Source organism: Silurus aristotelis (assembly GCF_946808225.1).
Source record: "Silurus aristotelis genome assembly, chromosome: 5".
In the NCBI taxonomy this organism is placed as follows: Eukaryota; Metazoa; Chordata; class Actinopteri; order Siluriformes; family Siluridae; genus Silurus; species Silurus aristotelis.
Window position 1 is genome coordinate 11,167,527 of NC_139578.1, and position 27,960 is coordinate 11,195,486.

Consider the following 27,960-nt stretch of genomic DNA (forward strand, 5'->3'; position numbering starts at 1 on the left):
CTGATAATGTGTAGTGTATTTTCTGTGTGGAAAAACTTTTCAAGACCCAATTAGGTAAGATGATTGTTACTCAACATGAGTGCATTTCTGAAGGATAAATAGGATTTGGCCATAGACCTCATAACTTTCACCAGACACTGCACTGAGCATTATATAACACACATATTTCATACCTAGATATGATGAGACAATATTTAAATTGTTTGCAGTTTGATTATTTTTATAATTCTATTGATGTCATCGAATTAAGCTGCTGTTTGTAAAAAAATTTAGCTGATTGGGAGACAAGCTTATTTTATATACATGATTAACATTTAATGCTGGTTGAAATTTAATTTGTTACGTAATATATTAGAAATTGCGGTAGTACACAATTCTATCCACTGTGACACATTTCTGCAGTGTCGCCTTACAAATATTTACTTTCTGGTTTAAGACATGTCTTTTGATTTAGATATGTTGAACATTTTAATGGATATTTTTTTGTAAAAAACTATTTATTCTACTATTTTTGACACATATTCCTCTTGTGTGGGCCAATTATTCTCTTATATAAATATCCATTCTTGTTCTACCCTATAGGCAGCCACTATGGCTTTGACAACAGAAGTCCACTTTCAGGCTTCAGTATGTTTGTTATTTATTGTGAATATTCCCTGCTTGTAAGCCCTAGAAATACTATTCCTGCTGGTCAGACCTGGTAACAGGAGCAATAGTGCTTTATTGATTTTTTTTCCTGATTGTGTCAGCAGTGAGCTGTTGAAACCATACGCCACATTTCTTAATGCCAGCAAAAAGAGAATATGTGTCCCGTCAGCTTTTAGTGTTAAATGTTAAAATTTAGAGGCAGTAACCCCTATTACAAGTACACACATTTTTTGTTTGTGTGTGGATTGCATAGCGTGTGCTGTTTACTACGAGAATGGCTCAATATGTATGTGCTGTTTATGTATATTAGGTAAACATTAAAATTTCAAATAATAAAAAAGTACTTATTTTATTAGTTACGACCTTCAGGTTATGACCTCTGTGTTTTTGTCGCAGGTGAGGACACTATGACGGGCGACGGAGGAGAATATCTGAGAGCGGAGGACCTAAAGGAGTTGGGAGATGATTCTTTGCCTGGTCAATACTTGGATGGCATGAATTACCTCAGGTTCAGTCTAGAAGGCAGCCGCTCTGAAAGGTATCACATGTACCATAGAAAAAATAATTATGTAATAAAATAATTTATATTTATGTAATAAGAAAATGCAAAATATTTTTTTACACTATAGACCAAGTGAATTAAATTTAAAATGACAAACACAACACTTATATGTATCTTAATGTTCTATGTTCAGTTGTGCTTTTCAGTGTTTTCTGTATTCCTGCTGAAAACATCTTTAGATTACACAACAGTGCTTGTTGAGTCACATCAAATTCTATAATAGAATATAATTCCTTCTAACTGCTAATTTTTTTAATTCTTCTAATGCTTACATAGTCGCTTCCACAGGTATGAAGGCAATCATTTAGAAATTTATTGTTACTATTTTTCAACAATCCGGAGCTCATTACAAATTCTTTGTGTCATTTCAGTATGGACAGGTCCTACATGTCTAATCGTTATGGCTATTACTCACCAAAACATGAAGGCATGATGGATGATACAATCAACAGTTACCAGGTAAAATCACAATTATAAATCTTTCCTACATGGCATTACTGTTAATGCATATTTGTATATTTGCACTTGAAAAGCATACAGTCTGAGTAATTGTCACAAAAAAATATATATTTTGTGTTAATATTATTCTAAATTACTATTGTGTTTTTGTAGAAGGAAGTGAGTTATGACTTTTTTGAGTGTTAAACAGGAGTTTATGTACCATCTTTACCTAACTGTGTCCAGGTGTCATCTCTTGCTAATGAGAAAGACCCATTTAGACTGAACTGGGAGACGGAAAACCTGGACAATATTGCACTCTCCTCCAGTGCTGCTCAATCTGGGTATGGCATGCAGACACACACTTTAATTTCTGAAAATATGATTGTGAATTATTCATTGATTGTTATACACAGAATTCTCTGTCTAAAAAGGACTGAACTTAATTAAAGATGAGTAAGAACCATATTATCATTATCAGGCAAATTATTTGATAGACACTTAATATATCGAATTAAAAGATTGTATTGTAGACAGATCATTTTATTCCCCTGATCTGTTATTAAACCTGTTGCCTTACTACTTAATTACCAGTTCCATATCAAAAAACTATTTTAATATTAGGAGTGGTCCTAAACCCTGCAGTGCACATCTGGGCTCTTGTGAGGAGGTTTACTGAGATAACATCTTAAATTGGACCAAGATTTTGATCCACCAATCAGGGATGCTTGGAGATCTGCTTTCTGACTGTAGCTTGTAGTTAACACTACTGCTCGGTTGAATGAATCTGAATATCCCCGTTTTGTGGGCTGAGTTCTTTTTTTTTTTTTTTTTTTTTTTTAAATCTGAAGTCAACAGAATCTTAAATGGAAGTTTCAGAGTGGTGACTGTTAATGAAGGTGTCATTGATCTGTTTAACATACAGTAATTATATATATATATAAAATTTTTTATCAACAGCTGATGTATCTGAGTGTTGAATTCCATAATAAGAGATGAAGCTGATAGTCCAGTAAGCAATGGAAATACAATGAAAAGCAATTCAGCAATTGTGGTTAAATTGTGAGCCTGGTGATTGCATTGCAGAAATCTTAGAACATTCAAATTCCCATTAACAGTTTCAGTGTGTTAGCTTGGGAATGGATCAAATGAACAGATACCAGTCATTTTGTTCTAAAAGAAATGTATCTGCTTTAGAATGTTGTGGGTAAGACAGGAAGGAGAATGAGCTGGAGGGTCTATAACCACTACTGTGGTGTGGCCCTCATATGAGGGCAGATTGGCCATGACATCTACCACTGTGGTCATCATGGAACCTGGAAAAAGCATGGGTTTGCCAAATGGGAGAAAAATGTTTGCCTGAGTACAAAAAGTTTTCTAGTAATATGGTGATGTTATAGAAAAACTAGCCTATTGGATTTGTATTGGGGTGTAGTCAGTATAGACATTAAAGTGGCTGTTCTGTTTGACTACAAACAGATTATTGCAGACAATATCATTCTCAGATTTTTTGGTGTAAATACAAGATTTTATGATTTTCTCAATTACAAAGTACACTCCCTAACAAATTTCTCAACTTTGGCTTTTGGTCTTTATATGCCTCTCTGCTTCTCCAACTCTCTTTTTCTCTCGTTTTCTCTCTCTCTCTCTCTCTCTCTCTCTCTCTCTCTCTCTCTCTCTCTCTCTATCTATCTATCTATCTATCTATCTATCTATCTATCTATCTATCTATCTATCTATCTATCTATCTATCTATCTATCTATCTATCTATCTCAATATCTTCCTTATTCTGATGGGTTTTTTGTTCTCTCTCCAGCCATTCTTCTCCGTGCCATGAACATGACAGCAGCAGGTGACTGGCTGCATTTTAATATATGACCATTGACACCCTTCTACTTGCACTGTGCAACCCATACAGACAGCTCTCTAATCACTGTTTTGCCTGTCAGCCCTCTTGATCTCAAATTAAATCACAGAAACATATTTACATTTGTTTGCTGTGGCTTGCTAATATGGACTCATTATTATCTGCCTGAAGCATTGAGGGTTAAAATCTCAAACTTTTGGGAGTGAATGCATTTCTCATTTTTATTAATATGTGCATTGTAACATAATCCCACTAACACAACTTTTACCTGTTTTATCATTTATTTCTCTAAGGCCTGTTAGGTAATTAATAATGTTCAATCGTAGTCATTTTGAATGCTAACTATGTCTATTAAATATTATAAAGTAATTTTTGCAATTGTGTACACCTGGTTAAACTGTAAAGCATAATACAGTCAACCCCCGATAATTCACGTTGGCTCGGGAAATTCCCTGCTTCTTATTTGGAACCTAATTAACAGCAAGTTGCAGATTATCTTAAAATTTGCGGTAATCCGCAGCAAGACCGAATGTTCAGGAACGTTAGGAATAACATTTTAAACTATGTTTTCACTATCAAATTTCATAAAAATTTTTTAAAACACATTATTCTATTAAAGTGACATAATGTCTAAATGAATTTACTAAGGTACCATAGGGGCGGTGGGGGGTGCGTCCATAATTCACCGATTTTCTGAACTCGCAGGGGGTCTTAGAACGTAAATTCCGGGGGACCACTATATTAAATTTTTTTAGTATGTGTAAAATGCTTTAAAACCCATTCACCTTTCAAGATGTATTGAACCATTGTATTCTTCTTTACCTCACTATGACCGTCTTGCATTCCATAAGTTTACACACACTCATCAGAATGCTGTGCTCATGTGAATCCTGGCAGTGTATCCAGCATCATACATTTCAAGCATGCCAGGGAATGTTTCTGCTGTTGAGTGTGGTATTGTTGTTGTGTGTGTTGTGCACACAGGTTTACCCTGCCACATTTATCCTTCTTGTATTTGCATGTAAACGAACACAAACCTTAACCTCACTGATATATCAAAGGTGGTTTATACTGACATAAATGTTTGTCTGATTTACAGCTTTCTTGTCAGTTTCATGGTGGATGCCCGAGGCGGTGCCATGCGAGGGTGCCGCCATAATGGCCTGCGCATCATCATCCCTCCCAGGAAGTGTGGCGCTCCAACACGAGTAACCTGTCGCCTAGTGAAACGACATCGTTTAGCAACCATGCCCCCGATGGTTGAGGGAGATGGGCTAGCTAGCCGAATTATTGAGGTCGGACCATCTGGTGCTCAATTTCTCGGGTAAGTTGTTCTAATTTTGCAGTAACTGATGTAAAATATATGACACAAAAATGTAACCAAAAGCTGATGACCACCTGGAAACTCATTCCTAAATAAAAACCTTTTATTGATTCTAAATGGTTTATATACAGTAATTCTTAAGGGCTGAACATCTGTACAGTCTAACTATATACCATTATATTCAATGCCTTTTTCTTGTTTTTGCTTAGATTTATAGACTTACTTCACCTTTGCCTCCATTTAAACAGCTTGTATTTCTTATCTGCGCTTAAACAGAGACATTTGCAGTAACACTCAAGACTTTTGTTTGCTTCGCAGCTTGCCATAAGGAAAACTTTAAGGCTTGATTAACCATTTTGCAAAGCAAAGCTCCCCACTAATAAAACACAATCCATGATTGGTTTGATATGTTTATTGTGAGTGACTTAATGCCAGCAGAATCTCTTTTCTGGTTTGACGGCCATGTTTAAGGTTAGCTCAAGAGTGAGACCAATATGTGTCTTTGTATTCAAAGTCAGCTTATACTGGTAAATTTCTGGGAGGTCCATTCAGAGTATAAAAATTACCTGTCTGTAGTTTCCAGATTTTATACAACAGGCTTTCAGTTGCACTTTAAGTCAAAAGTTTTTTTTTTCTGTCAATTGCAATATAAAGTCTAACATAAAAAATGTATTAACATGTCTAATAGTAGTCTAATATACTGTAAATAAGTATAAAATAAGGCTAATTGTCATGATCAGGACATGTAAAAGGTTCTAGTTATGATAATCACATGACTACTTTCTAATGTCTTATTTTAGTATTGTGTTCCATATACATCGATTGCAAGTCTTTAAATAGTGCTTGACAGAGCACATCCTATTTTTGCACAATGAACTAGAAATAACTAAGTATTTGTACTGATGGTGGCAGAACTTATAAAGCTGAAGCAGTGGTTAAAATGCCAACGTTTTGGGTAATTGTGCACTTCTTAGCAAAAACATGTCCATGAATGATGAATGGATAAATGACTAAGTATCCACCTGCTATAAAAAATAGTACATTTAAGTAGGTGGAGTTCCTAATTTTAATAAGAATCAGCAGGCTACATAAATTTCAGTCCACAAGAACGAATTAGACAAGAACAAGTTCAAGGACAGACACTGAGACACAGAAATGTTTTTGGAAAACTCATATCTGCATAAACATTTCTGTGGTAAAACAGTCAGTGTACTATATAAGTCTGTTATCCAGTGGTCAGATAATGAAGTGCACAATTTAAGTACCTAACTTACAACATATGCATAACCTTGAATATGGCCCTAAAAACATTTGCTTTTGAATAAATTATTGTGATTCTGTTTTCAACAAACAACAACACAGTTTTAAATATTCTTGAAGCAACCTTATAAAAGTGGGTTATAATTAACCCATAATTCGGGAGGCCTAGTTAGAAAATGTCACTGAAGATTGGAGATTCAGCCCCAAACTGTTTGTGCTCTCTTTTTCCCTTGCTGCTGTTGGATGACAGTAAGCTCCATCTCCCTACTGCCCCGCCCCCTCTGAATGAGGGCGAGAGTTTGGTTAGCCGCATCCTTCAGCTGGGGCCACCAGGGACCAAATTCCTGGGGTAGGAGTGACATATGAAACAATCCATGGATGCTGGTCCCATATCCCGGCTTTTTGTTGATTAATTTTTCCCCTTGATCATGTGTTAGTGTGTGTGTGTGTGTTTGGATAGTAGACTGTAACAGTAATAGTTTTTTGTTCACTGAGTTTTTTGTTTATTGTTTTTTGAGATCATATTGGTGTTTTTTGTTAAGTTTTTTTTGGCCTTGCATCATATGTCTAAACCACTTGCAATAAAGTGGGAGTTCATGCAGAGCATGGCAGGCTTTTCAAACATGCATTTAAATGGTTTGTGTTGCTGCCATAGATATGGAAACAGTAGATGCCACAGTAGTCTCTGTTGCTACCTACAGTATAACACCAGCACATCCAGTAACCTGGAAACTTACATTTGGTTGCTAGCCATTTTTAAAAGAGATGCATGGCTACCCTAATTTACATTATGTAATATACATTATAATTTGTTTCTTAAACTATGTATTGTATTGTTTTACATTCAAATATATTACACAAATTCTTAATATTGTTTGGATATTAGACTATTAAAAGGCATTTATTTCATATAACAAGATTATCAGCAATAACACAATTATAGATTTTCATGAATTGATAAACTGGTAATGTTAACTGGTAAATTTAAATTTAATTACACAAATTACATAAATTACTAGTCTGGTGGTAGCTCAGTGATTAAGGCATTGGACATTGGATTGAAGTTCATAAGTTCAAATCCAACCACTATCAAGATTTCACTGCTGGGCCCTTGAGTAAGGCCCTTAACCCTCCTCTGCTCAGATGTAAGTTACTCTGGATAAGGGCATCTGCCAAATGCCGTAAATGTAAATCAACAGAGGCTAGGTAACTTTATGCTACCTATGAAAAGTTATAACTTATGTTCATATAACAAGCTGCCCAACTCATAGGCATCTAAGTCCTAGCTTAGGCTAAAAAGGCATCTATCATGTTTATATCTATGGCCATACAGTTTCTGTAGTTATTTTGTGTTTAAAGAGACACAGCTACTGTATACTCTTTACCTGTAAATTGCACATTATTTCACTTTTATGTATTGCATTGTTGGACTGCCTTCAGATGATTTTGTGTGCTTTCACAATAGCACTAAAACATCTAAAATGAATGGTACATTTAGTTCCAGTTCTATCTGTGTTTGTTCTACATTTGTGTTATATCTTGAGTTTGAGGTGTGTAACTTGTGTTTCAGTTCATGTACAATCTACTAATATATAGCTGGCATATAATTCATGCACAATGACATTAGTGATCCTCCAGTTATCTTTTTGTAGAATACAATTTGATTAAACCCATTTTTGTGTAATTGTTTTAGCCCAGTAATTGTGGAGATTCCACATTTTGCTGCTCTGCGGGGGAAGGAGAGAGAACTGGTGATCCTGCGCAGTGAGACAGGAGAAAGCTGGAAAGAGCATCAGTGTGAATATACAGAAGAGGAACTCAATCAAATCCTTAATGGCATGGACGAAGGTGGGCTTCTGACATCTGACAGCCTTGTGTGCACATACACAATCAACAAAGTATTTGCAATAAATACAGCCATTTTCCTATTGCTTCTTCTTGTCATCTCAAGTGTTGCATCCATATCTGAACTGTAAAACTGTAAATAATCAGCTAACAGTAAATTGAGCGATCCTTATAAGGCAATCAGTACTAATGAGTGAAAGTCAGTGGTTGAGGCTAAAGAACTTAGGAGGTGTTAATCACATGTTGAAGTATCTAATGGAAGATGATTTTACCAAACAGTAACCAAACGGTTAATGGCATGGAGATTAAGTGTACTGTAGAGTGTTTTCAGTAAGTGCAATATTTAGTGAGACTGTCAGCAGTAATTTTTATTGTGCCCATGTGGTAAAATCTATAGCAGTCTTTAGTCTTTAAGACTGTCCATGTGGGGCCTTTCTCAGAAGCAGCAAGTAATTCTTAGTTGGTAGGAGCGCGGCGCGGAACGTGGGATGGGCAGCAAAAACATAGAATAAACACCGGCAGGATCGGGGGGAATCCGCGATGCGCTTTGGGAAGAAATGCGCAGCCGTTGAGAGAGTGCCGGTGGGAAGGCACGTACCGGGATACACATGAACGATAACAACGACCGCCGTGAACCAGCATATACCAACAATAACAACAATAACGGACGGTGAGAGCGTGGAAGTTTAAATAGGAGCTGGTGATGATGCTAAACGAGCACCATATGTGCGCGATTGAAGCGGGGAGCTTCAGAGAAAGCGGCCGAGAAAGCACCTGCCACGCCGAAGGGGGCGCGGCAGGTGGATTCCTGACAGTTAACAAACATGTACTGTATGTATTTTTATAGCATGCTTTCATCAAACAAATCGCAGCAACACTGTTGTGTAAAAAAAACCCTCCAAAAACACGTGCATGCACATTCTCATTTATTGACGCACATCATGTACATAAAGAAATTTCAAGCACGTTAATATACTGCCGCCATATTGATTTTCGTTTATCTTGATCATCGGTTATCTCGATGCTTTTTGGCAACCCCCTAGGACATCGACATAACCGGGTTCCACTGTATAATTATATTAATTATTTATTTAATTGATTTATGAGTTTATTATTATAACATTTTATTCTATATTTTATATATATTATATTATATTATTATAGACATTTTAAAATATATTATCATGAGCTCAAAATCTTCTTTTCAACGAAAAGATTGCGCAAATAAGGCCACAAATTTTTCAAACCAACTACCCGCATGTCCTCCATCGTCACATCCGTAAACCTCCTTCTTAGCCTTCCTCTTTTTTTCTCCTTCCTGGTGGCTCCATCCTCAGCATTCTTCTACAGCATATACCCTGTGTCCCTCCTCTGCACATACACAAACCATCTCAATCATGCCTTCCTCACAATATCACAATATTATCCGCAATCATCATAGTCCACGTACACTTCTGTCTGACCTTGTCCATCAACCTGCCCATCACCACTGCAAACAGGAAAAGGCTCAGAGCCGATCCTTGATGCAGTCCAACCTCTACTTGAACCAGTCTGTTGTTCCTACTGCACACTTTACTGCTGTCACACTGTCCTCATACATGTCCTGCACCACCCTTACATATTTCTCTGACACACCTGACTCCCTCATACAATACCACAACACACAATGCAACTTCTTCTGACCTTCCCTATACTTCTCCATCAACATTCTCAAAGCAAATAATGCGTCAGTGGTGCGCTTCTTCAGCATGAAACCATACTGTTGCTCACAGATGGTCACTGCTTCTCTCAGCCTGGGTTCCACTACTCTTCATGGTGTGACTGTTCAACTGTATTCCCCTGTAGTTACTGCTGGTCTGCACATCTCCCTTATTGTTAAACAATCTTGTTAAAAGCTACACTGCCATCGCTGCCAAACATCTCCATGCTTCTACCGGTATGCCACCTGGTCCAACTGACTTTTTACTCTTCTCAGCATTCCACAGTACTGAGGATAATGCCTCTTTTGGGTCTCATAAATTTATTACAAATATTTGTAATAAGTTAAATGAAAAGTTCTTCCCTAAAGGCCATAATAACTCTAAACACAGGTTTGGGATCTCCCTCTTGTGCTGAAATAGCATAATAATTGTTCTGTTAGGGTGGGAAAACAGAAAGTGATTACACTAGCCCTTGCATATCTAAAGACTTGCCCAATAAACCTGTAGGTCAGGAAAGAAAAAAATAAAATAGCATATTTCTTCATCTATAATAGTAATGTGGATCTGAAGGAATTTCTGCTTTTTTGGACAAGAATATAATGTTATTCACAGAGGTGGGAAGTAACGAAGTACAAATATATTTTTCGGTAACTTTTTACTTTTACTCATTAAATTTTTACACAAATATCTGTACTTTTTACTTCTTAAATTTTCAAAACAGACTCGTTACTTTAGTTTTAATCCACTGATTTGGTGAAATATTATTTTTTTATTTTCACTGCGCGCCGATTTCAGCCGAACAACCGATTTCCTGTCATTGCGCGTTCAATCCACTGGTGTATAAAATCCTGACTCTCACTCACCACAGAAGGCAGTAAGAAGTTTGGGGTTAATGTGGATGAGACAGAGGGAGTCAGTGATGTAAACATGACTGAGAACAGACACATTCCTGATCATCATCATCCCTTTTTTCTGCTTGTGTTCTATATGTGGATCTTCAGCCTGGAAACATTCATTAGGTAACAACATTTTTAATTAGTTTTGTATTAATATATATATATATATATATATATATAATTTAAATTATTTTGACAGCACAAAATTTTTTCCTTTCTTTACTTAGATATAAAATTAATAAATTACCTCCAGATAAAAATATTTTTAATCAGTAAACTTTTGTTTTATTTCTGAGTCTCAAATCAAACACCACAATCCGCCATGATTCTCACAATTTACCCTCTGGGTGGCGTTTATATATACAGTGGGTACGGAAAGTATTCAGACCCCCTTAAATTTTTCACTTTTTGTCATATTGCAGCCATTTGCTAAAATCATTTAAGTTCATTTATTTTCCTCATGAATGTACACATAGCACCCCATACTGACAGAAAAACACAGAATTGTTGACCTTTTTGCAGATTTATTAAAAAAGAAAAACTGAAATATCACATGGTCCTAAGTATTCAGACCCTTTGCTGTGACACGCATATATTTAACTCAGGTGCTCTCCATTTCTTCTGATCATCCTTGAGATGGTTCTACACCTTCATTTGAGTCCAGAAATTTTTGATTATACTGATTGGACTTGATTAGGAAAGCCACACACCTGTTTATATAAGACCTTACAGATCACAATGCATGTCAGAGCAAATGAGAATCATTAAGGTCAAAGGAACTGCCTGAAGAGCTCAGAGACAGAATTGTGGCAAGGCACAGATCTGGCCAAGGTTCCAAAAATTTTTTTGCTGCACTTAAGGTTCCTAAGAGCACAGTGGCCTCCATAATCCTCAAATGGAAGACGTTTGGGACGACCAGAACCATTCCTAGAGCTGGCCGTCCGGCCAAACTGAGCTAACGGGGGAGAAGAGCCTTGGTGAGAGAGGTAAAGAAGAACCCAAAGATCACTGTGGCTGAGCTCCAGAGATGCAGTCGGGAGATGGGAGAAAGTTGTAGAAAGTCAACCATCACTGCAGCCTTTCACCAGTGGGGCTTTATAGCAGAGTGGCCCGACGGAAGCCTCTCCTCAGTGCAGGACACATGAAAACCCGCATGGAGTTCTCCAAGATGGTGAGAAATAAGATTCTCTGGTCTGATGAGACCAAAATAGAACTTTTTGGCCTTAATTCTAAGCGGTATGTGTGGAGAAAACCAGGCACTGCTCATCACCTGTCCAGTACAGTCTCAACAATGAAGCATGGTGGTGGCAGCATCATGCTGTGGGGGTGTTTTTCAGCTGCAGGGACAGGACGACTGGTTGCAATCAAGGAAAAGATGAATGCGGCCAAGCACAGGGATATCCTGGACGAAAACCTTCTCCAGAGTGCTTTGGACCTCAGACTGGGCTGAAGGTTTACCTTCCAACAAGACAATGACCCTAAGCACACAGCTAAAATAGCGATGGAGTGGCTTCACAACAACTCCGTGACTGTTCTTGAATGGCCCAGCCAGAGCAATGACTTAAACTCAATTGAGCATCTCTGGAGAGACCTAAAAATAGCTGTCCACCAACGTTTACCGTCCAACCTGACAGAACTGGAGAGGATCTGCAAGGAGGAATGGCAGAGGATCCCTGAATCCAGGTGTGAAAAACTTGTTGCATCCTTCCCAAAAAGACTCATGGCTATATTAGATCAAAAGGGTGCTTCTACTAAATACTGAGCAAAGGGTCTGAATACTTAGGACCATGTGATATTTTAGTTTTTCTTTTTTAATAAATCTGCAACAGTGTCAACAATTCTGTGTTTTTCTGTCAATATAGCGTGCTATGTGTACATTAATGAGGAAAAGAAATGAACTTAAATGATTTTAGCAAATGGCTGCAAAATAAAAAAGAGTGAAAAATTTAAGGGGGTCTGAATACTTTCCGTACCCACTGTATATATATATATATATATATATATATATATATATATATATATATATATATATATATATATATATATATAAGCTTCCTGACTTGACATGAAGAGGTGCATTTTCTCCGGTATCACCTCACTAACACCTCACTCCGTGTGGAAACATAGCACAGGGTCTAAATGATGTCCACACGTCTCTGCACTGATATAGCCTTTATATTTAATCACTGTACATATGCTTACATTTATATCACATGCTGTACATATGATACATGTTTAACACCTCCAAGCTGCCAGTTTTGGGCACCTGAGCAAGCCCTTAACTCACTACTGCTCATTTAGTAAATGAGATCATTAAGAGTCTCTCGGGATAAACACTTCCAAAAGGAAGTGGCTAAATCTCGCTATCTTTGTCTCTCTATTTTCTCTATCTAATTGTCTTTGTGTCTCTTTTAGTAAATGTCTCTGTCTCACTGTATATTTCTCTCTCTTGCTGTCTCTCTATTTGTTTCTTACTCTTTCTAAAGCTGTGTCTGTGTCTCTTTGTCTTTGTCTTTCCTGCTTATTTACATGTCTAACAAAGTTTTGAGTTTTGAAGTAATGCCATTAGTGATCTATGATGAAAGACCTCCCTGGTTCGATTCTTACCTCTAGTTTCAAATTGAACATTATAAGAAGTTTTTAAAAACAGAACAATGAAAGATCATTAAAATTGGTTGCTGGCAAATCATGGTATATCAGTGGTGCAGGTGTTGGAGGTGTGGCAAAGGCTTGTTGGTCTCTCCTGTGTTGGTATAATGGTCAGTGAAGTGGTCGCTGCTATCTGACTTACCCGGTTTGATTCCTACCGATTAGCTTTCCTTTAAATTGTTTAAAAAGTTTTTAAAAAGAAACAAAAAAGGTCCTAAAATTCAGGTTCTTGCAGGAGATCCTGTGGCTCAATTGGAAGAGCTTTACCTCTGGTTTGAGAGGTTGCCGGTTCAAACCCCGGCCAGGGCTCAAAGTTAAGAGTGTGGAAGGTTCCGTTGGCTGTAGTAAGGAAGGTGTCAGAAATGGCTGCGTGGAAGGTTGGATGTGATTTCGGAGGGTGTATCCTGAAGCAGGGGGGCAATTTCCGGGCATCTGCCCCCCCGGCGTCTGAGAAGCTGAAAACAGGGGGTTATGAAGCAAAAACGTTAAAAAAAGTATCGACTTAGTTTTGCATATATAAGGAAAAATTCTGCCAAAAACCTATCACCCTCACTTTTTCTGAGGCTGTGAAGCAGCAGGTCTACACAGCCTTTGTTTACAGTCAACTACCTCATTGCTCACCAGACACTACTTTCCACACAGCTTACCCAGTGTGGGGACAAGCCAGATTTGAACCAGCAACTTCTGAGCACAGAGGCAAGGCTTTTATCACAACGCCATCAAGTCCCACAACACACCTTCTTTTTTTTGGGGGTTTATCGTTTGTTTCAGGCTTCAAAGCAAGAAATTCAGACCAGACAGAATGTACAGAAAGCAGGATTCGAACCCTGAACCCCACTAACAGTGAAATACCAGTCTTTATCCACTGAACCATTGGGAAGGACCGGCTGTGACGATTGTTTAGAGCAGGTCTATCTTTTCTTACAAAGCATCAACACAAGAATATAATGCTAAAGACAGACATAGGAAGCAAACCCATGACGTGACTAGCAGGGTTCGAACCCTGATTCACACCATTAGCAAGGCACCAGCATTAACCCACTGAACCATCAGGAAGGACAAGCTGGGAAGCTTGTTTAGAGCAGGTCTATCTTTCTTTTTAACACATCAAAACAAGAATATGAAGATGTAGGAATCAGGAATTTAACCTACCTCATGACTAGCAGACAGAAAGCCAGGTTTGACCCCTGACCACCAACATTAGCAAAGTACCAGCTTTAATTCACTAAGCCATCAGAAAAAAATAGGATAAGAAGCTTGATTAGAGCAGGTCTATCATTCTTTTCAAACCATCAACACAAGAATTTAACGGTAAAGAAAAATGTAGGAAGCAAATACAGATGTACAGTACAGACCAAAAGTTTGGACACACCTTCTCATTCAAAGAGTTTTCTTTATTTTCATGACTATGAAAATTGTAGAGTCACACTGAAGGCATCAAAACTATGAATTAACACGTGGAATTATATACATTTAAAAAGTGTGAAACAACTGAAAATATGTCATATTGTAGGTTCTTCAAAGTAGCCACCTTTTGCTTAGATTACTGCTTTGCACACTCTTGGCATTTTCTTGATGCCTACTTTGAAGAACCTACAATATGACATATTTTCAGTTCAATTTTTTGTTATGTATATAATTCCACATGTGTTAATTCATAGTTTTGATGCCTTCAGTGTGACTCTACAATTTCATAGTCATGAAAATAAAGAAAACTCTTTGAATGAGCAGGTGTGTCCAAACCTTTGGTCTGTACTGTATATAATATATATAAACTTTTGGTCTGTACTGTACGTAGTTGAACCCACATTGTAAATAACAGGAAGAAAGTGGGACTTGAACCATGATCCCCACCACTAGCAAGATACCAACCTTAACCCATTGAACCATTGGTGAGGACAGGCTAGGAAGCTTATTTAGAGCAGGTCTATCTTTCTTTTCAACCCATTAAAAACAAAAATATATCGCTAAAGAAAGATGTAGGAAGTGAATCCTGATCGTGACTGGCAGACAGAAAGCAGGATTCGAACCCTGAACCCCACCAAAAGCATGAAACCTGATTTAACCCACTGAACCATCAGGGAAGACAGGCCAGAGCAGGTTTAGAACAGGTCTATCTATCTTTAAACCATCAACAAAATAATATAAAGCTAAAGAAAGATAACCTACATCGCAACTAGCAGGATTCAAACCCTGATCCTCACTATCAGCGAGGCACCAGCCTTAACCCATTCAACCATGGAAGAGATCAGACGGGGAAGCATGTTTAGATGAGGCACAAGCCTTAAACCACTGAGCGACCGCTGCTGAAAAGCATGTGTGCTTTTTGGAGGGTTTATACTTTGTTTCATGCCAGCACAGTAAGAAAGAAGGCATGTAGGACTGGCTTCGAAACCTTATCACCAGCGTGGACTATATTAAGGACCATGTTCAGGCACAAGCCTTAACCCACTGAGCTACCACAGTTTTTTTTTTGGTGGAGTTACCTTTCATTAAAGACCAGGAAATCAAGAAATTAATCCAACACAGAAAGGACAGAATTGAAATGTTTTTAGAGGGGACAAGGTCCAGAAGTTTTATTTACCAACACAGCAAGCAGCTCGACCAGAAATCAAACTCTCAAACTCATCCTTGTGGGGATACTGACATTAACCCACTAGGCTATCTAATCTATCTAATCTATCTAATCTATCTAATCTATCTAATCTATCTATCTATCTATCTATCTATCTATCTATCTATCTATCTATCTATCTATCTATCTATCTATCTATCTATGTGAGGTCCAGTTAACAGCTAAAACATGTGGAAGTAATAACTACTTTTTACTTAAGTACATGTCAGAGCCAAGACTTCTTTACTTTCACTTAAGCAAAAAATGTTAATCAGTACTTCAACTTTTACCCGAGTATTTTAAAACATGAGTATCTGTAGTTCTACCTAAGTAAAGGATGTGTGTACTTTTGCCACCTCTGGCCATTCATTATGGAATAAAATCTATTTAATTTTGGTCTTTTCAGTTGTCCATTAATTATGCATTCTTTAAGGTTGTGGCTAGTTTTTATCTAGCCTACAAAACTATTTAAATTTGTTATTCTAAACCTCAAAATAATTGTATTGACCTGTATCTTCAGACTTGGATCCTCCAGAAGAGCTGGAGAGGAAGCGTATTTGCCGCCTAATCACCCGGGACTTCCCACAGTACTTCGCAGTGGTCTCAAGGATCAAACAGGACAGTAATTTGATTGGTCCAGAAGGTGGGATTTTGAGCAGCACAGTGGTACCACAAGTTCAGGCTGTCTTTCCAGAAGGTGCACTTACAAAACGCATTCGAGTGGGATTACAGGTACAGCAGTTCATTTTTACATTTCAGTTTCTTTTATTTTTATTGACATTTCAATAATTTTTTGGATTCCTTTTTTGGAAACTGGAAAATTCTCTCTTCAATCAATTGTATTTTACAATAAGATTCCTGGCATATTGTGTATATTTATTTCTCTTAATTAGGCTCAGCCTGTGAACATAGATATGGTGAGAAAGATCTTGGGAAACAAAGCTACATTTAGTCCTATAGTCACCCTGGAACCCCGTAGGCGAAAGTTTCATAAACCCATCACAATGACCATTCCTGTCCCCAAGACATCCACTGACCCCATACATAACAGCTTTGGAGGAGATACACCAACACTCCGCTTGCTATGCAGCATCACAGGTGAGCAAAATTGTACAAGCGAATGATCAGTCATTATATTATTATATTTGGAAAAGTTATTTTATAATAGTTAGATTTAAAGTTGGAGGTTGTGTCCCATGATCTTTAATATGCATCTCTACTCAGTAGGATGCTAATCTTATCCGTTACATTATAATATACATTGATAAACAATAAAGAAATACATTAAGGATAACATGTTTGTCTGAAAAATGAATCTACTACAAAAAAGTAAATTTGACAATTTTTAATCTACTATTCAACACACATTAATTATGAAATATTAATAAATAAAAAGAATTAAGAAAATTAAGAACTTAGTTCCTAGTTTTTCTGCCCCACTGTGTTTAACCAGGTGGAACAACACCAGCTCAGTGGGAGGATATTACTGGAACCACACCTTTAACTTTCATTAATGACTGTGTGTCATTTACTACAAATGTTTCTGCAAGGTAGGTTTTGATTGGTAGTTTTGTGTCATTCTATTAAATACCATTCAGTTTAGCATATTTTGCATATTTCGCTGCACTTATTGTGTTTTCTAACTTTCACTATTTAGATTCTGGCTAATAGATTGTCGACAGGCCCATGAATCAGTCAACTTCGCCACACAGGTGTATCGGGAGATCATTTGTGTGCCGTACATGGCCAAATTTGTCATCTTTGCCAAAACCCATGATCCGATAGAAGCACGTCTGCGCTGTTTCTGCATGACCGATGACAAGATAGATAAAACTCTAGAACAGCAGGAGAACTTCACAGAGGTGGCTCGGAGTCGAGATGTGGAGGTAAGGTTAAGTTCTGTGTGATCAAATGTATGTACAGCAATTTAGCTCGTGTCCTGCATTATAGATAATTAACTTTTTACAGATGTACAGTACAGAACATAAATATACAGTTCTATACTGTACATATTTCTTACAATTACTTTTAAGTTGTACAAGCCTGTATAAATCTTTAGGGCTTTTAATGGTTTTATTTATGTGATGTTCCATTAAAGGTATTAGAAGGAAAACCCATTTATGCGGACTGCTTTGGAAATCTAGTCCCCCTTACCAAGAGTGGCCAACATCATATTTTCAGCTTTTTTGCCTTTAAAGAAAACCGACTTTCTCTATTTATAAAGGTAAACTTCCTAACATATGATGATGCTTGAAACCATTCATTTTTTGTAGGAGTCAGTTAAGTAGAATTTTTGTTAATATTGTTGCTGACGTTTGGATATTTGTAAATATTCTTCCAGATACGAGATAACACGCAGGAGCCTTGTGGTCGATTGTCCTTCATGAAAGAACCAAGGACATATAGGAGTTTGGCCCACAATGCTATATGCAACCTAAATATTGCTCTACCAACATATGCTAAGGTAATTTAACCCCCAATCACTTTATAATGCACAATAGAAAAAAACAAAAACAAAACACACATCAATCAACGAAGCTTCTGTGTGTTTTTCTGAAACATTTATGTTTATACTTCACTTTTTCCATCAAATGAACTATTATATACTCAAGTTAAACGTTTGTCATACTTTCTCCACACTCATATAATAAACTATGCTTTAGTATAGTATGAATAAAATAAACAAAATGTTAAAGCATAATATTTCACAAACATATCCCAGCTGGTTATTTTTGGGCATTTAGTTAATTTAAATTATTGTAATTATAATTATATAATGTATGTTTTAGTTATGGTTAGTTAAATAGCTATTTGCAAGTTAATAAGGGCATTAACATATAATTACTAATTAGTAACTATAAAAAATAATTCAGTATGAGCATTTTAGGGTGTACAATTCTTCCACACACAACCCCTTATATACTACACCTTGCAGGCTCTGTTGCTATGGTAACTGCTTTGCGTGCTCTCTCTCTCTCCCACCCTCCCTCTCTCTCTCTCTCTCTCTTTCTCTCTCTCTCTTTCTCTCCCATTCTCTTTTTCCTTAACTCTATCCTGTCCCCTGTCTCCCTTTCAATCTGTATCTCTCTCTCCCTCTCTCTCTTCATACTTTTTCTCTTTATTTGCTTCTTGCTCCCTAAAGGAATCAGATTCAGACCAAGAGCATGATGAGGAGGTAACTGTGGAGATATTTACCTCTATTGTGTTAACATCCTCACCTTTGGATGTTCTGTTTATTCAGTTGTTTAACAGATTAAAAAAATTTCCTTTTTTATTTATTAATTTGTTTGTTTACTTACAATTATTATTTTCAATTAGTTCACTTATATGTATACTGCATATATTTCATTAATTGTCTTGGCCAGGCAAAAAAATTAATTAAAATCGTATACTCTGTAGTATTAAATAGTTTTAATTTTTATTATAGCCAGCCATGGCCTGCCTGGAATGTTACAAAATTGACTACATACTGTATTCACAGATAATTAAAAAATTAATATATATTTCGATTATTCATATGTAGATTACTAGAGCTTTAGAGACTCATCTTTAAAACAAAACAACACATTGAATTTACAGTTTATTCATTTGTTTGAAGCTTTTATCTTTATCTGAAGTAAATTGCTTTTAATTCTTTAATTTATGGATTAAGGTCCTTGTATCAAGTCGGCATGGCACAAACTATATACACAATTCATATTTTATTTAAAGAAAAACGTGTTTGATTATTTGCCCATTGTGTTTCTCCCTGTTCTTAAGCCAACCCTTATAGTATCCTGGTTGTTTGTATTCTCCTTTATTGATGTTTCTTTCTCATCAGTAGTTTATAACTAATCGCAGTTGTTTTAATTTTTTTTTTCAGACTAGCGGAACACTTGAAAGATGTAAGACATTTCTTTTTCTAGTCTTAATCTGCCACTCTTTAAAAAGTTTGCTTATAACCAACTCACATACACATTAACTACAAAAGAGTGTGCTGGATAAATAAGCAAATTATAATATAGCAGTGGGAATGTGGTACTTCAAAGTATCCTATTTAACCCATATCTAGCTTGCCACAATTTAAGGATGACAGTATAATTTTTTTAAGCTTTTGCTCATTTTCCAGTTTGTCACCTCCAGGGATGTGGGGACTACACTAGTGCTCTTTTAACAGCATCATCTTTCAGGATTCCTATAAATGCAAATGCAATAATAATAGTAATAATAATTATTATAATAATAATAAGTATCTATAGTATTTTGAGTACTTTTTTTCAATTTTGTATATAAAAATGATGAAAAATCAAAGAGTATTTCTCCTTTAAGAAAGTAAAATAACTGATCATTTTTATTAATTTGATTGTCATTTAGTTTTTAATATTTGTTAATGAATGACACATTGTGTCAGCTGCTTATATTTACCTTTACATCCATGAGACTTAAGACTTCACTTTTTGGTTTCACAGTAACATGACAAGTAAGTTTGTATTTTCGAATGAAGAATTGATTTTAAAAAAGAGAAAAAGTAAGAATTTGTTGTGAGAGAGAAAAAGAGATGCTGGTGAGGGAATAACTGTGTATACCTGCTAAGTAATAACAGGATCTAACTTGAACTGTCAAGAAATATACAGGATTTTACAAAGTGCTGACAAGACTTTTTCCATAAATGCTTGGTAAATGTCTCATAATAGAAAGTATCACCATATAAATTAGTATATGCTTTTTCATGTTTATAATTAGACTTAGATTAAATGGCATAAAAGTATGTACTAAATGTACTAAAAAAAGTAAAACGTGAATGCTGCTTAAAATTCCAGCAATTCCGCAATGTAAAATGCATTCCCACATCTTTGGTTTTCTCAATTTGTAAGCATTAAATAGAATAATTGTTATGCTGTCTCCATATGAGCATGCAACATAAAAATTCAATCCATAATGTGATATTTGTGTCATTGAATAGTGTCCCATCTGCCATTAAATATTATAACAGACTGCAAAGCAAAGTAGTTTTCACTTTCCCTACAGTATAATTAATTATTTATTTATCTATCTATCTATCTATCTATCTATCTATCTATCTATCTATCTATCTATCTATCTATCTATCTATCTATCTATCTATCCATCCATCCATCCATCCATCCATCCATCCATCCATCCATCCATCCATCCATCCATCCATCCATCCATCCATCCATCCATCCATCCATCCATCCATCTATCTATCTATCTATCTATCTATCTATCTATCTATCTATCTATCTATCTATCTATCTATCTATTTATCTACAGTTTGAGCCAAATATCTACATATGCCTAGACTAAAAAGAAAAATCAATATCTTTTACAATGTATTTGTGTAACCATATATTTTATTTGCCACATTTCAATTAGGTAATATAACAACAATTGATAAGTATTTGACATATTTACTATTTACTATACTTACTATAATAGTGGGTCAAATGTTTACATATACCAAGTTGAAGAAGTGCACATGAATTGATTTAATAAACTTTTGACTGCCTAATTGTTATAATTAAAGATTAATTGGAAGATTGCTTGTGGCTCTATCATGAGCTAGTGCCCTTTTACCCATGATAAAGAGATAAAAATCCAAGTAACCTAACCAAGACCTCAAAAAATAATGTTGACCACAACAAATCCACTTCCTCCAAACAACTGAAGGTGTTTACATGCATGTATAAATACCCAAAACTGAGTTAAATCAGTTCTGTCAGGAAGAATAGAAAAACATTCCAGCATCCAATCAATCTTCAGGATTGGGAGAAAATTGTGGGAGGCTACCCTCTGAATTCCACTGAAGATTGAAATGCTAAAAATAAGAAATAGTCAGTTGAAGCTAAAATCAATCTCTCAGATATTATTTTAGAATTACCTATTCTTGCAATAAAGTAAATTCACACAGGAAATGCTTGATAATATGGAATGTTTGGAGTTTTACAAATTTAGTTTGAATGAGACAAGGTGAATGTAAATATTCCGCTCAACTGTATATATATTGCTGACATCACATTAGTATGTAATTTAAATAATGAATATGCATGTATGTGCACTTGAATATAAGAAAGTAAACATGCTGACATGATCTTAAATTGAAATAGACTTTACACCCATTTGCATGGATTGATTAAAGCAACAGATTTGATTACTTACTATATATATTTGTTGCAGTTAGGATCACATTATATACATTACCACATTATTAAATGTAATTAATAGCATTTAATACTTTATATGGAATCAGTAACTACTAGATACTTACCCTAACCTATTAGAAGTTAACAAGTTTTGCATGGAAATAACTTGACTTACATTAAGTGTGTGTATGATGGAATGGGTGCAAACAGTATGATCATCTTTAAGTTTGATAGCTTGCTTAACATTGCCTTCTGCTCTTTGCGTTTTGTTTGAGTTATATCTTTTTATATTTTATTTATTTGATGTTATTTTTTATTTATTTAAGTTTGACTAGTTCACAGAGATAAAGAGTGATAGGTCATTACTTTCATTACCTTATTCTTGAAAAACAAACACTAGTGTTATATCACTGGCTTTCTTTTGGAAAAGTTGAACACTTCATTTGTTTCTCTCATTCACCTTTAATCATTCCTTTAGTTTATTTGTGAGTTTACATGAGCAAATATTTCCCTGTATTGGTCCTCCACTGCATAGGAACCTATGTATATTTTTATTTATTTTATTTGTAATTAATTAAATAATTTGTTTTTTAACAGATTTTTTAATTGTCTTGGATGTGTGAATGTGCTTATGTTCAAACTACATATAAGCAAGTTATTTCCTGCTTATTCCCTTAAGCTCTATAGGATTTGGCAAATATTTGCTTTGCAGTTGTTATTCATCCATGTAAGTTTGTTATCTGTCTGTCTACTCTGTGTTTCACTCTTGCAACATTAAATCCTGTTCTGTTCTTTGATTGTACCAACCAAAACCTGATCTCTTCTTTCAAATCTCTGTTCCCTTTAATTTCAACCTTATATTTAATTTACTCCTTAAATGTTCTCCATATAAACTGAAGATGATGAAGATACAGAGACATCCATCCTGAAAACTCACTTGATTCAAGATTCTCCTGCTCTTGCAAGCCCAGATTTACTTTCTGAGGTGTCAGAGATGAAACAAGATCTGATCAAAATGACGGCCATTCTGACCACTGATGCCTCTGAGAAGTCAAACTCTATGCATGGGGATAGTCTAGAGAAAGGGGTGGAGGAGGTGTCAGGGGAGCCTTTTGAAATAATGGAAAAGGTTAAAGAGGATTTGGAGAAAGTTAATGAAATCCTAAGGAGTGGGACATATGAAGATAAGGTTGTTGAAGAGTCAGCAAAAGCTGAATGTCGTCCATATAGAAAGGACGAGGAGTGGGTTCTTCTTTCGGACTGTGAAATTGAGGAGGCCAAAATGATGGCAGCTTTTGACACCCAGGTGGCACTTCTTAAGGATATTCGCGGTAGCCGTGGGTCACAGACACAAAAGGCTATAGACCATAAAGAGTACCTTCTAGATGCACCCGTGAAATCTGGAGCTGCAGTGCAGGAGAGCATGGTACAGGAAAAGTTCACTGAAGTTGTTTTGCGCAAAGGTGGCAAAAAAATTGTACCAACTGGGATCAAAGATACTAAAATTCCTGTGGCTGAAGTGAAAAAGCCCATACGAAGAAAAGGGCCTCATGGACAGAGTGATGAACATAATGTGTCCAGTTTAAAATCAGCTTCTAGTGAAAGAGCAGAAAAAACACACAGAGAGGATGGCCTATTGCATGCACCCTCAAACCAAAAAAATTCACCTGTATCTCCAGTAATTGAAGAAACACCCATTGGCTCAATCAAAGACAAAGTGAAAGCACTTCAAAAGAAGGTGGAGGAGGAACAAAGAGGCCACAAGCAGACTGGCAGCAAACCCCCTCCTGGGCCTTTGGAAAAAAAATCATCTCCTGCTATTAAAAATCAAAAAACACCAACCATTAATAAGACACAAGTTCCTATTAAACCAACCAAAAATGAGTCAGAGAGGCTAGAAGAAACAATGTCAGTAAAAGAACTCATGAGGGCTTTTCAGACAGGACAAGATCCTTCGAAGGAAAAGTCTGGACTTTTTGAACATAAAAAAAGTTCAGGCCTAAAGCACGCAAATGAAGGTCAAATAAAGGATACTCTGTCTACACAGCCCCAATCTCAAGCATCAGCACTTGGACAAGGAGTGTCACCTGAAACTACAATATGTGTTGACTCACAGAATGTAAAAGAATTTCAGACAAACACAGAAATACAAAGTTCTCAAGACTTATGTTCCAAAGTAGAAGTTAAACCAAAAGACAGTGATGCACTTGGTAACAGCTCTGATAGTCAAAAAACTGAAGGGTTAGCTGTTTCCCCTTGTGCAAGCATAGGTGATGGTGACGTCCACATGAGCTCAGAGGACAGTGACAAACATGAAGGCATGGCAGAAACTTTGGATACAAGTCCTGAAAGCCTTTCGTCACCAACCAAACAGCCAGGTCAATGTATAGATGAAATGCGCTCAAAAGTAGAAAAGGTTACAGCCAAAGATGAGACATGTACATTGTCTTACTGCTCTTCCACTTGTACAAAGACTGCTGATGATCAGTCAACGCTTGGATGCTTGTCTGTGAAAAATGCAGTGGATTATCCTACAAAAAGTGAGTCCATGTCTGCTTCTCAGGGCAAAACTGTTAAATTTGTTGAAGAAAAACTCTCTGTTGATGAGGACATTCATTTGACATCATATAAACCACCAAAATCCCGAAAACTGACGAAAAGGGGTTCTGAAACTATTGACAGTTTTTTGAGTGATGAAGAACCATCAGATGGTCAACAACTATCAACCTCAGCTGATTACCTGGCTACACATGGTTGTACTGGTTTAGTACTGCCTCTTAGACATCAACATTCAGAGACCACTAGTCCAGTAGCTGATGATTCTATAACCATTAGTCATAAGGACTCATTAGAAGGTAGCCCCCTTATGGAAGACAACTCCTCCCATAAATCCCCAGACTCAATTGAACCCAGTCCAACTAAAGACTCCCCATGCTGTGACTCTCTAGAAAGCAGCCCTGTAGAACAGAAAAACACCATGCCTTTGCCTTCTACAGTAGAGCAACCCAGTGTGACTGCAGGGCACCTGACATCCTCCAAAGCTCCTGAATTACTCCCAGAAAAGTTGCATAGAGTCCCCAGACACCAGGACGATAGTGTCGACAATGACAGTTGTGAGCAGACATCTCAGCTGACGAGTTCGGGTAAGAGTCCATTTTCCCCAGACACTCCAAGTTCTGAAGAGGTAAGTTATGAGGTCAATCCCGAAACCCCAGACCCTATGGTCCTGTCCATGTTGCTAATTCCATCTGTCATACCTGAAGATGCAGAGGGAGATGTGTTGGACTGTGTCATGACCCAGAAGAAATTCACTCCTGAGGAAGAGATGTTTAAAATGGCTGCCAAAATAAAAACATTTGATGAGATGGAGCAAGATGAAAAAGACAGAAAGGGCAATAGCAAAAATATCTTCTCTCAGACCATGAATGAGTCTGAAAGAGAACATGAAAGATTCATATTGATTGGGCCTGAATCCAAAGTTGAATCAGCCTCAGTGGATGGCCTTGGGCCTACTGAGACAAAACAAGGGTCAGAGGTAGCACAATCTATTGAACCTACTATTAAAGTACAACCTCCCTCTCCTTTTCCAGCAGGTGTGCATGAGATCCCTCAAACATCTGAGGACATGGCCCACACTGCAGCATCAACCGATGATTCAGCATTGGAGGGACCTCAGTCTGTCTCAGAAAAGCTTACAGCAAAACCCCATCAGACCTCTCTACAAAAAGAAATGCCGCTGCTTAGTATGAAACAGTTAGAACAGACAATAAGCAATGAAGGCATGGTTAATATACCACCTGAAGTAAACAAAGAAAATGAGAAAAAGTCAGGGGAAAACAAATATGATGACAAGGGTGAAAAGCAAAAAGATGCATCCAGCTACCAGGTAGTTTATAGCAAATCACATAGCCAGATGGAAGGTAATATAAAAGATAACGTTAGATCTGTAGGGACATCTGATTTTGGTTTAAACAGAGAAAGTTTAAGGACCGAACCTGATTCTTTGACTAGTATTAGTGGGCAAGCTGGGGAAACAGTTAAACCAGAAATATGTATTTATGATGACACTGAAGAAGCTGATTTAGAGGAAGAACTCCCTAAAACAAAATCTAGAGGGGTAACTGCAAAAAGTCTGACTGACAACTGGAATGCTTTGCGGGAGGATGATGATGCGTTTGCAGCAAGAGTCAAAGAAGAGGAGCAAAAGATTTTAGGTCTGGCAGTAGATCGACAGTCTCAAGGTGCAACTCCAGACACTACACCAGGAAGGACACCCACAGAAGAAGGCACTCCAATGAGTGAACAAAACCCTTTTCTTTTTCAAGAGGGTAAACTATTTGAAATGACTAGAAGTGGTGCAATAGACATGACCAAAAGAGGATATGAGGAGGAAGGCTTTGCTTATTTTCAGATAGGAGAGCAACCAATTGAAGAAGCACTTATAGAGGATATTATAGAAGAACCTGCTGCAGACTTTAATAGAGAGGAAAGAGAGGTTGACATAAACCTTACTGTGCAAATTAAACCAGAAGACACAGAGGAAGTGTTAAAAAAGGATACAGATATATTCCTTCAATCCAAATGTGATGATGATCAATCGGGTGTAGCTTCTGAGTCAGATGTGTTCGAGTCCACAATCCCCAATAAATTGGCTGTTTCTGCTTCACACAAAACATGTAAAAATTACACTGAAAAAGAAGCTGTAGAAATAAAAACAGACAAGCTAGTTGAAGATGGTTCTTCCGGGACTGATCTTGGTTCTTCAGACACTATCATAACTGATGTCCAGACAGCATTGACAACAGTAACCAGATCAGTATATTCCCAGCAGGACCAGGAGTCCTCAGATTCCTCCCCAGAGGATGAGCACTCAGTGATAGAACTTCCCAAAGCCCCTGAAAAGACATGTAAAACATCCAAAATAATATCAAAGTCAAAAACAAAGCCTGACTCTAAAGGTAGTGCTACATCTACTCAGAAAAAGTCTTCTATCTGTAAGGAGGTGGAGAAGCCCAAATCAAGAATCCCTATAAAAGCTATTTCCCACAAATCAGAGACAGAACATGATTTATCTGTGAAACCTTCTAAGGAGAAAAAGTCTAAATTGCCTATAAAACCTGAAACAAGGAGAAAATCTGAGACAGACACAGGTCCCTCTGTAAGCTCCAGAGTGACAAGGTCTATCAAAGCCAAGAGCTTCTGTGAAAGTGATTCTACAAAGAAACCATCAAAAAAGGACCAGGGTCGTCCAGCAGGTACTGAGTTGCCCAACAAATATAAGACATTACCATCGAAGTTACCTGTCAGGGGAAAGACCGGTAAACCAACTCATACCACTACAACTAACAAAAAAGATCAGCCTTCTGAGAGACGCAAGAAGTCTATTGATTTTTTTGAACAGATTAGTGACGAGGCAGCTAAGCTAGTGGAGAGGTTAGCACAAGCAGAGAAAGAGGAGGCAGCTGCCATGTCGGATGATGAAAGCAGCACCATAGATGTCTCAGTAATAGAAAGTGAGCCTTTCCCTGACATGCAGATGCCTCTTCCTGAGGACCCATTGGTCATTAGGCCTCGATGGGACGATCCTGTTGAGACGCAGATGGAAAGAATCCCTGCTGATAAAGCACAAGCCCAAAGTCAAGGTATCCCCATCATAAGGGGCCCATTCTCTCTCTCTCCTCTGCCTCAGCACATTAGCCATGACAGTGCTGCCTCTCTGTCTTGTAGCTAAAGCTTCAACTCTTTCTGGTGCTTTTGTGGCGTTTGAATTGTGTTTGTGTCTGTCTCCTTTCCTTGTATGTGTTAGAGTATTGTCTAGAATTACTGTAATAACTCATTGTATAAATACTACTTGTATAAAAGAGTTAATCTTCAGAGCATGCTGAAATGGCGGCTGCCATACATCTGTAGACATACTTGTGGAATGATGTTTGCCCCTTTACAATTTCAAGTTTACTGGAAAATTGCACAACATTAGAATTCATTGTATGCAACAGAACAGAGTAAATAAAAA

The 27,960-nt window shown here is 37.0% G+C and overlaps 1 protein-coding gene across 50 annotated transcripts in view; it reads left to right on the top strand.

Annotated features, from left to right (window-relative positions):
- Positions 1–27,960, top strand: part of ank2b (ankyrin 2b, neuronal) — a 121,224-nt gene that overhangs the window by 72,109 nt on the left and 21,155 nt on the right. For 6 of the 50 annotated variants that reach the window (XM_083542071.1, XM_083542088.1, XM_083542099.1 and 3 more), the window contains 13 exons: positions 1,045–1,186; positions 1,582–1,669; positions 1,895–1,992; positions 3,466–3,501; positions 4,616–4,840; positions 7,794–7,948; positions 16,325–16,536; positions 16,698–16,902; positions 17,258–17,354; positions 17,462–17,690; positions 17,903–18,028; positions 18,146–18,268; positions 19,667–19,688. In XM_083542071.1, the coding sequence (XP_083398197.1) occupies positions 1,045–1,186; positions 1,582–1,669; positions 1,895–1,992; positions 3,466–3,501; positions 4,616–4,840; positions 7,794–7,948; positions 16,325–16,536; positions 16,698–16,902; positions 17,258–17,354; positions 17,462–17,690; positions 17,903–18,028; positions 18,146–18,268; positions 19,667–19,688 (1,758 nt within the window). Of the gene's footprint in view, positions 1–1,044; positions 1,196–1,486; positions 1,499–1,581; positions 1,670–1,894; positions 1,993–3,465; positions 3,502–4,615; positions 4,841–6,350; positions 6,450–7,793; positions 7,949–16,324; positions 16,537–16,697; positions 16,903–17,257; positions 17,355–17,461; positions 17,691–17,902; positions 18,029–18,145; positions 18,269–18,946; positions 18,980–19,666; positions 19,689–22,846; positions 27,590–27,960 lie in introns of all 50 variants that reach the window. The other 44 variants (XM_083542083.1, XM_083542100.1, XM_083542098.1 and 41 more) reach the window with 23 other exon arrangements.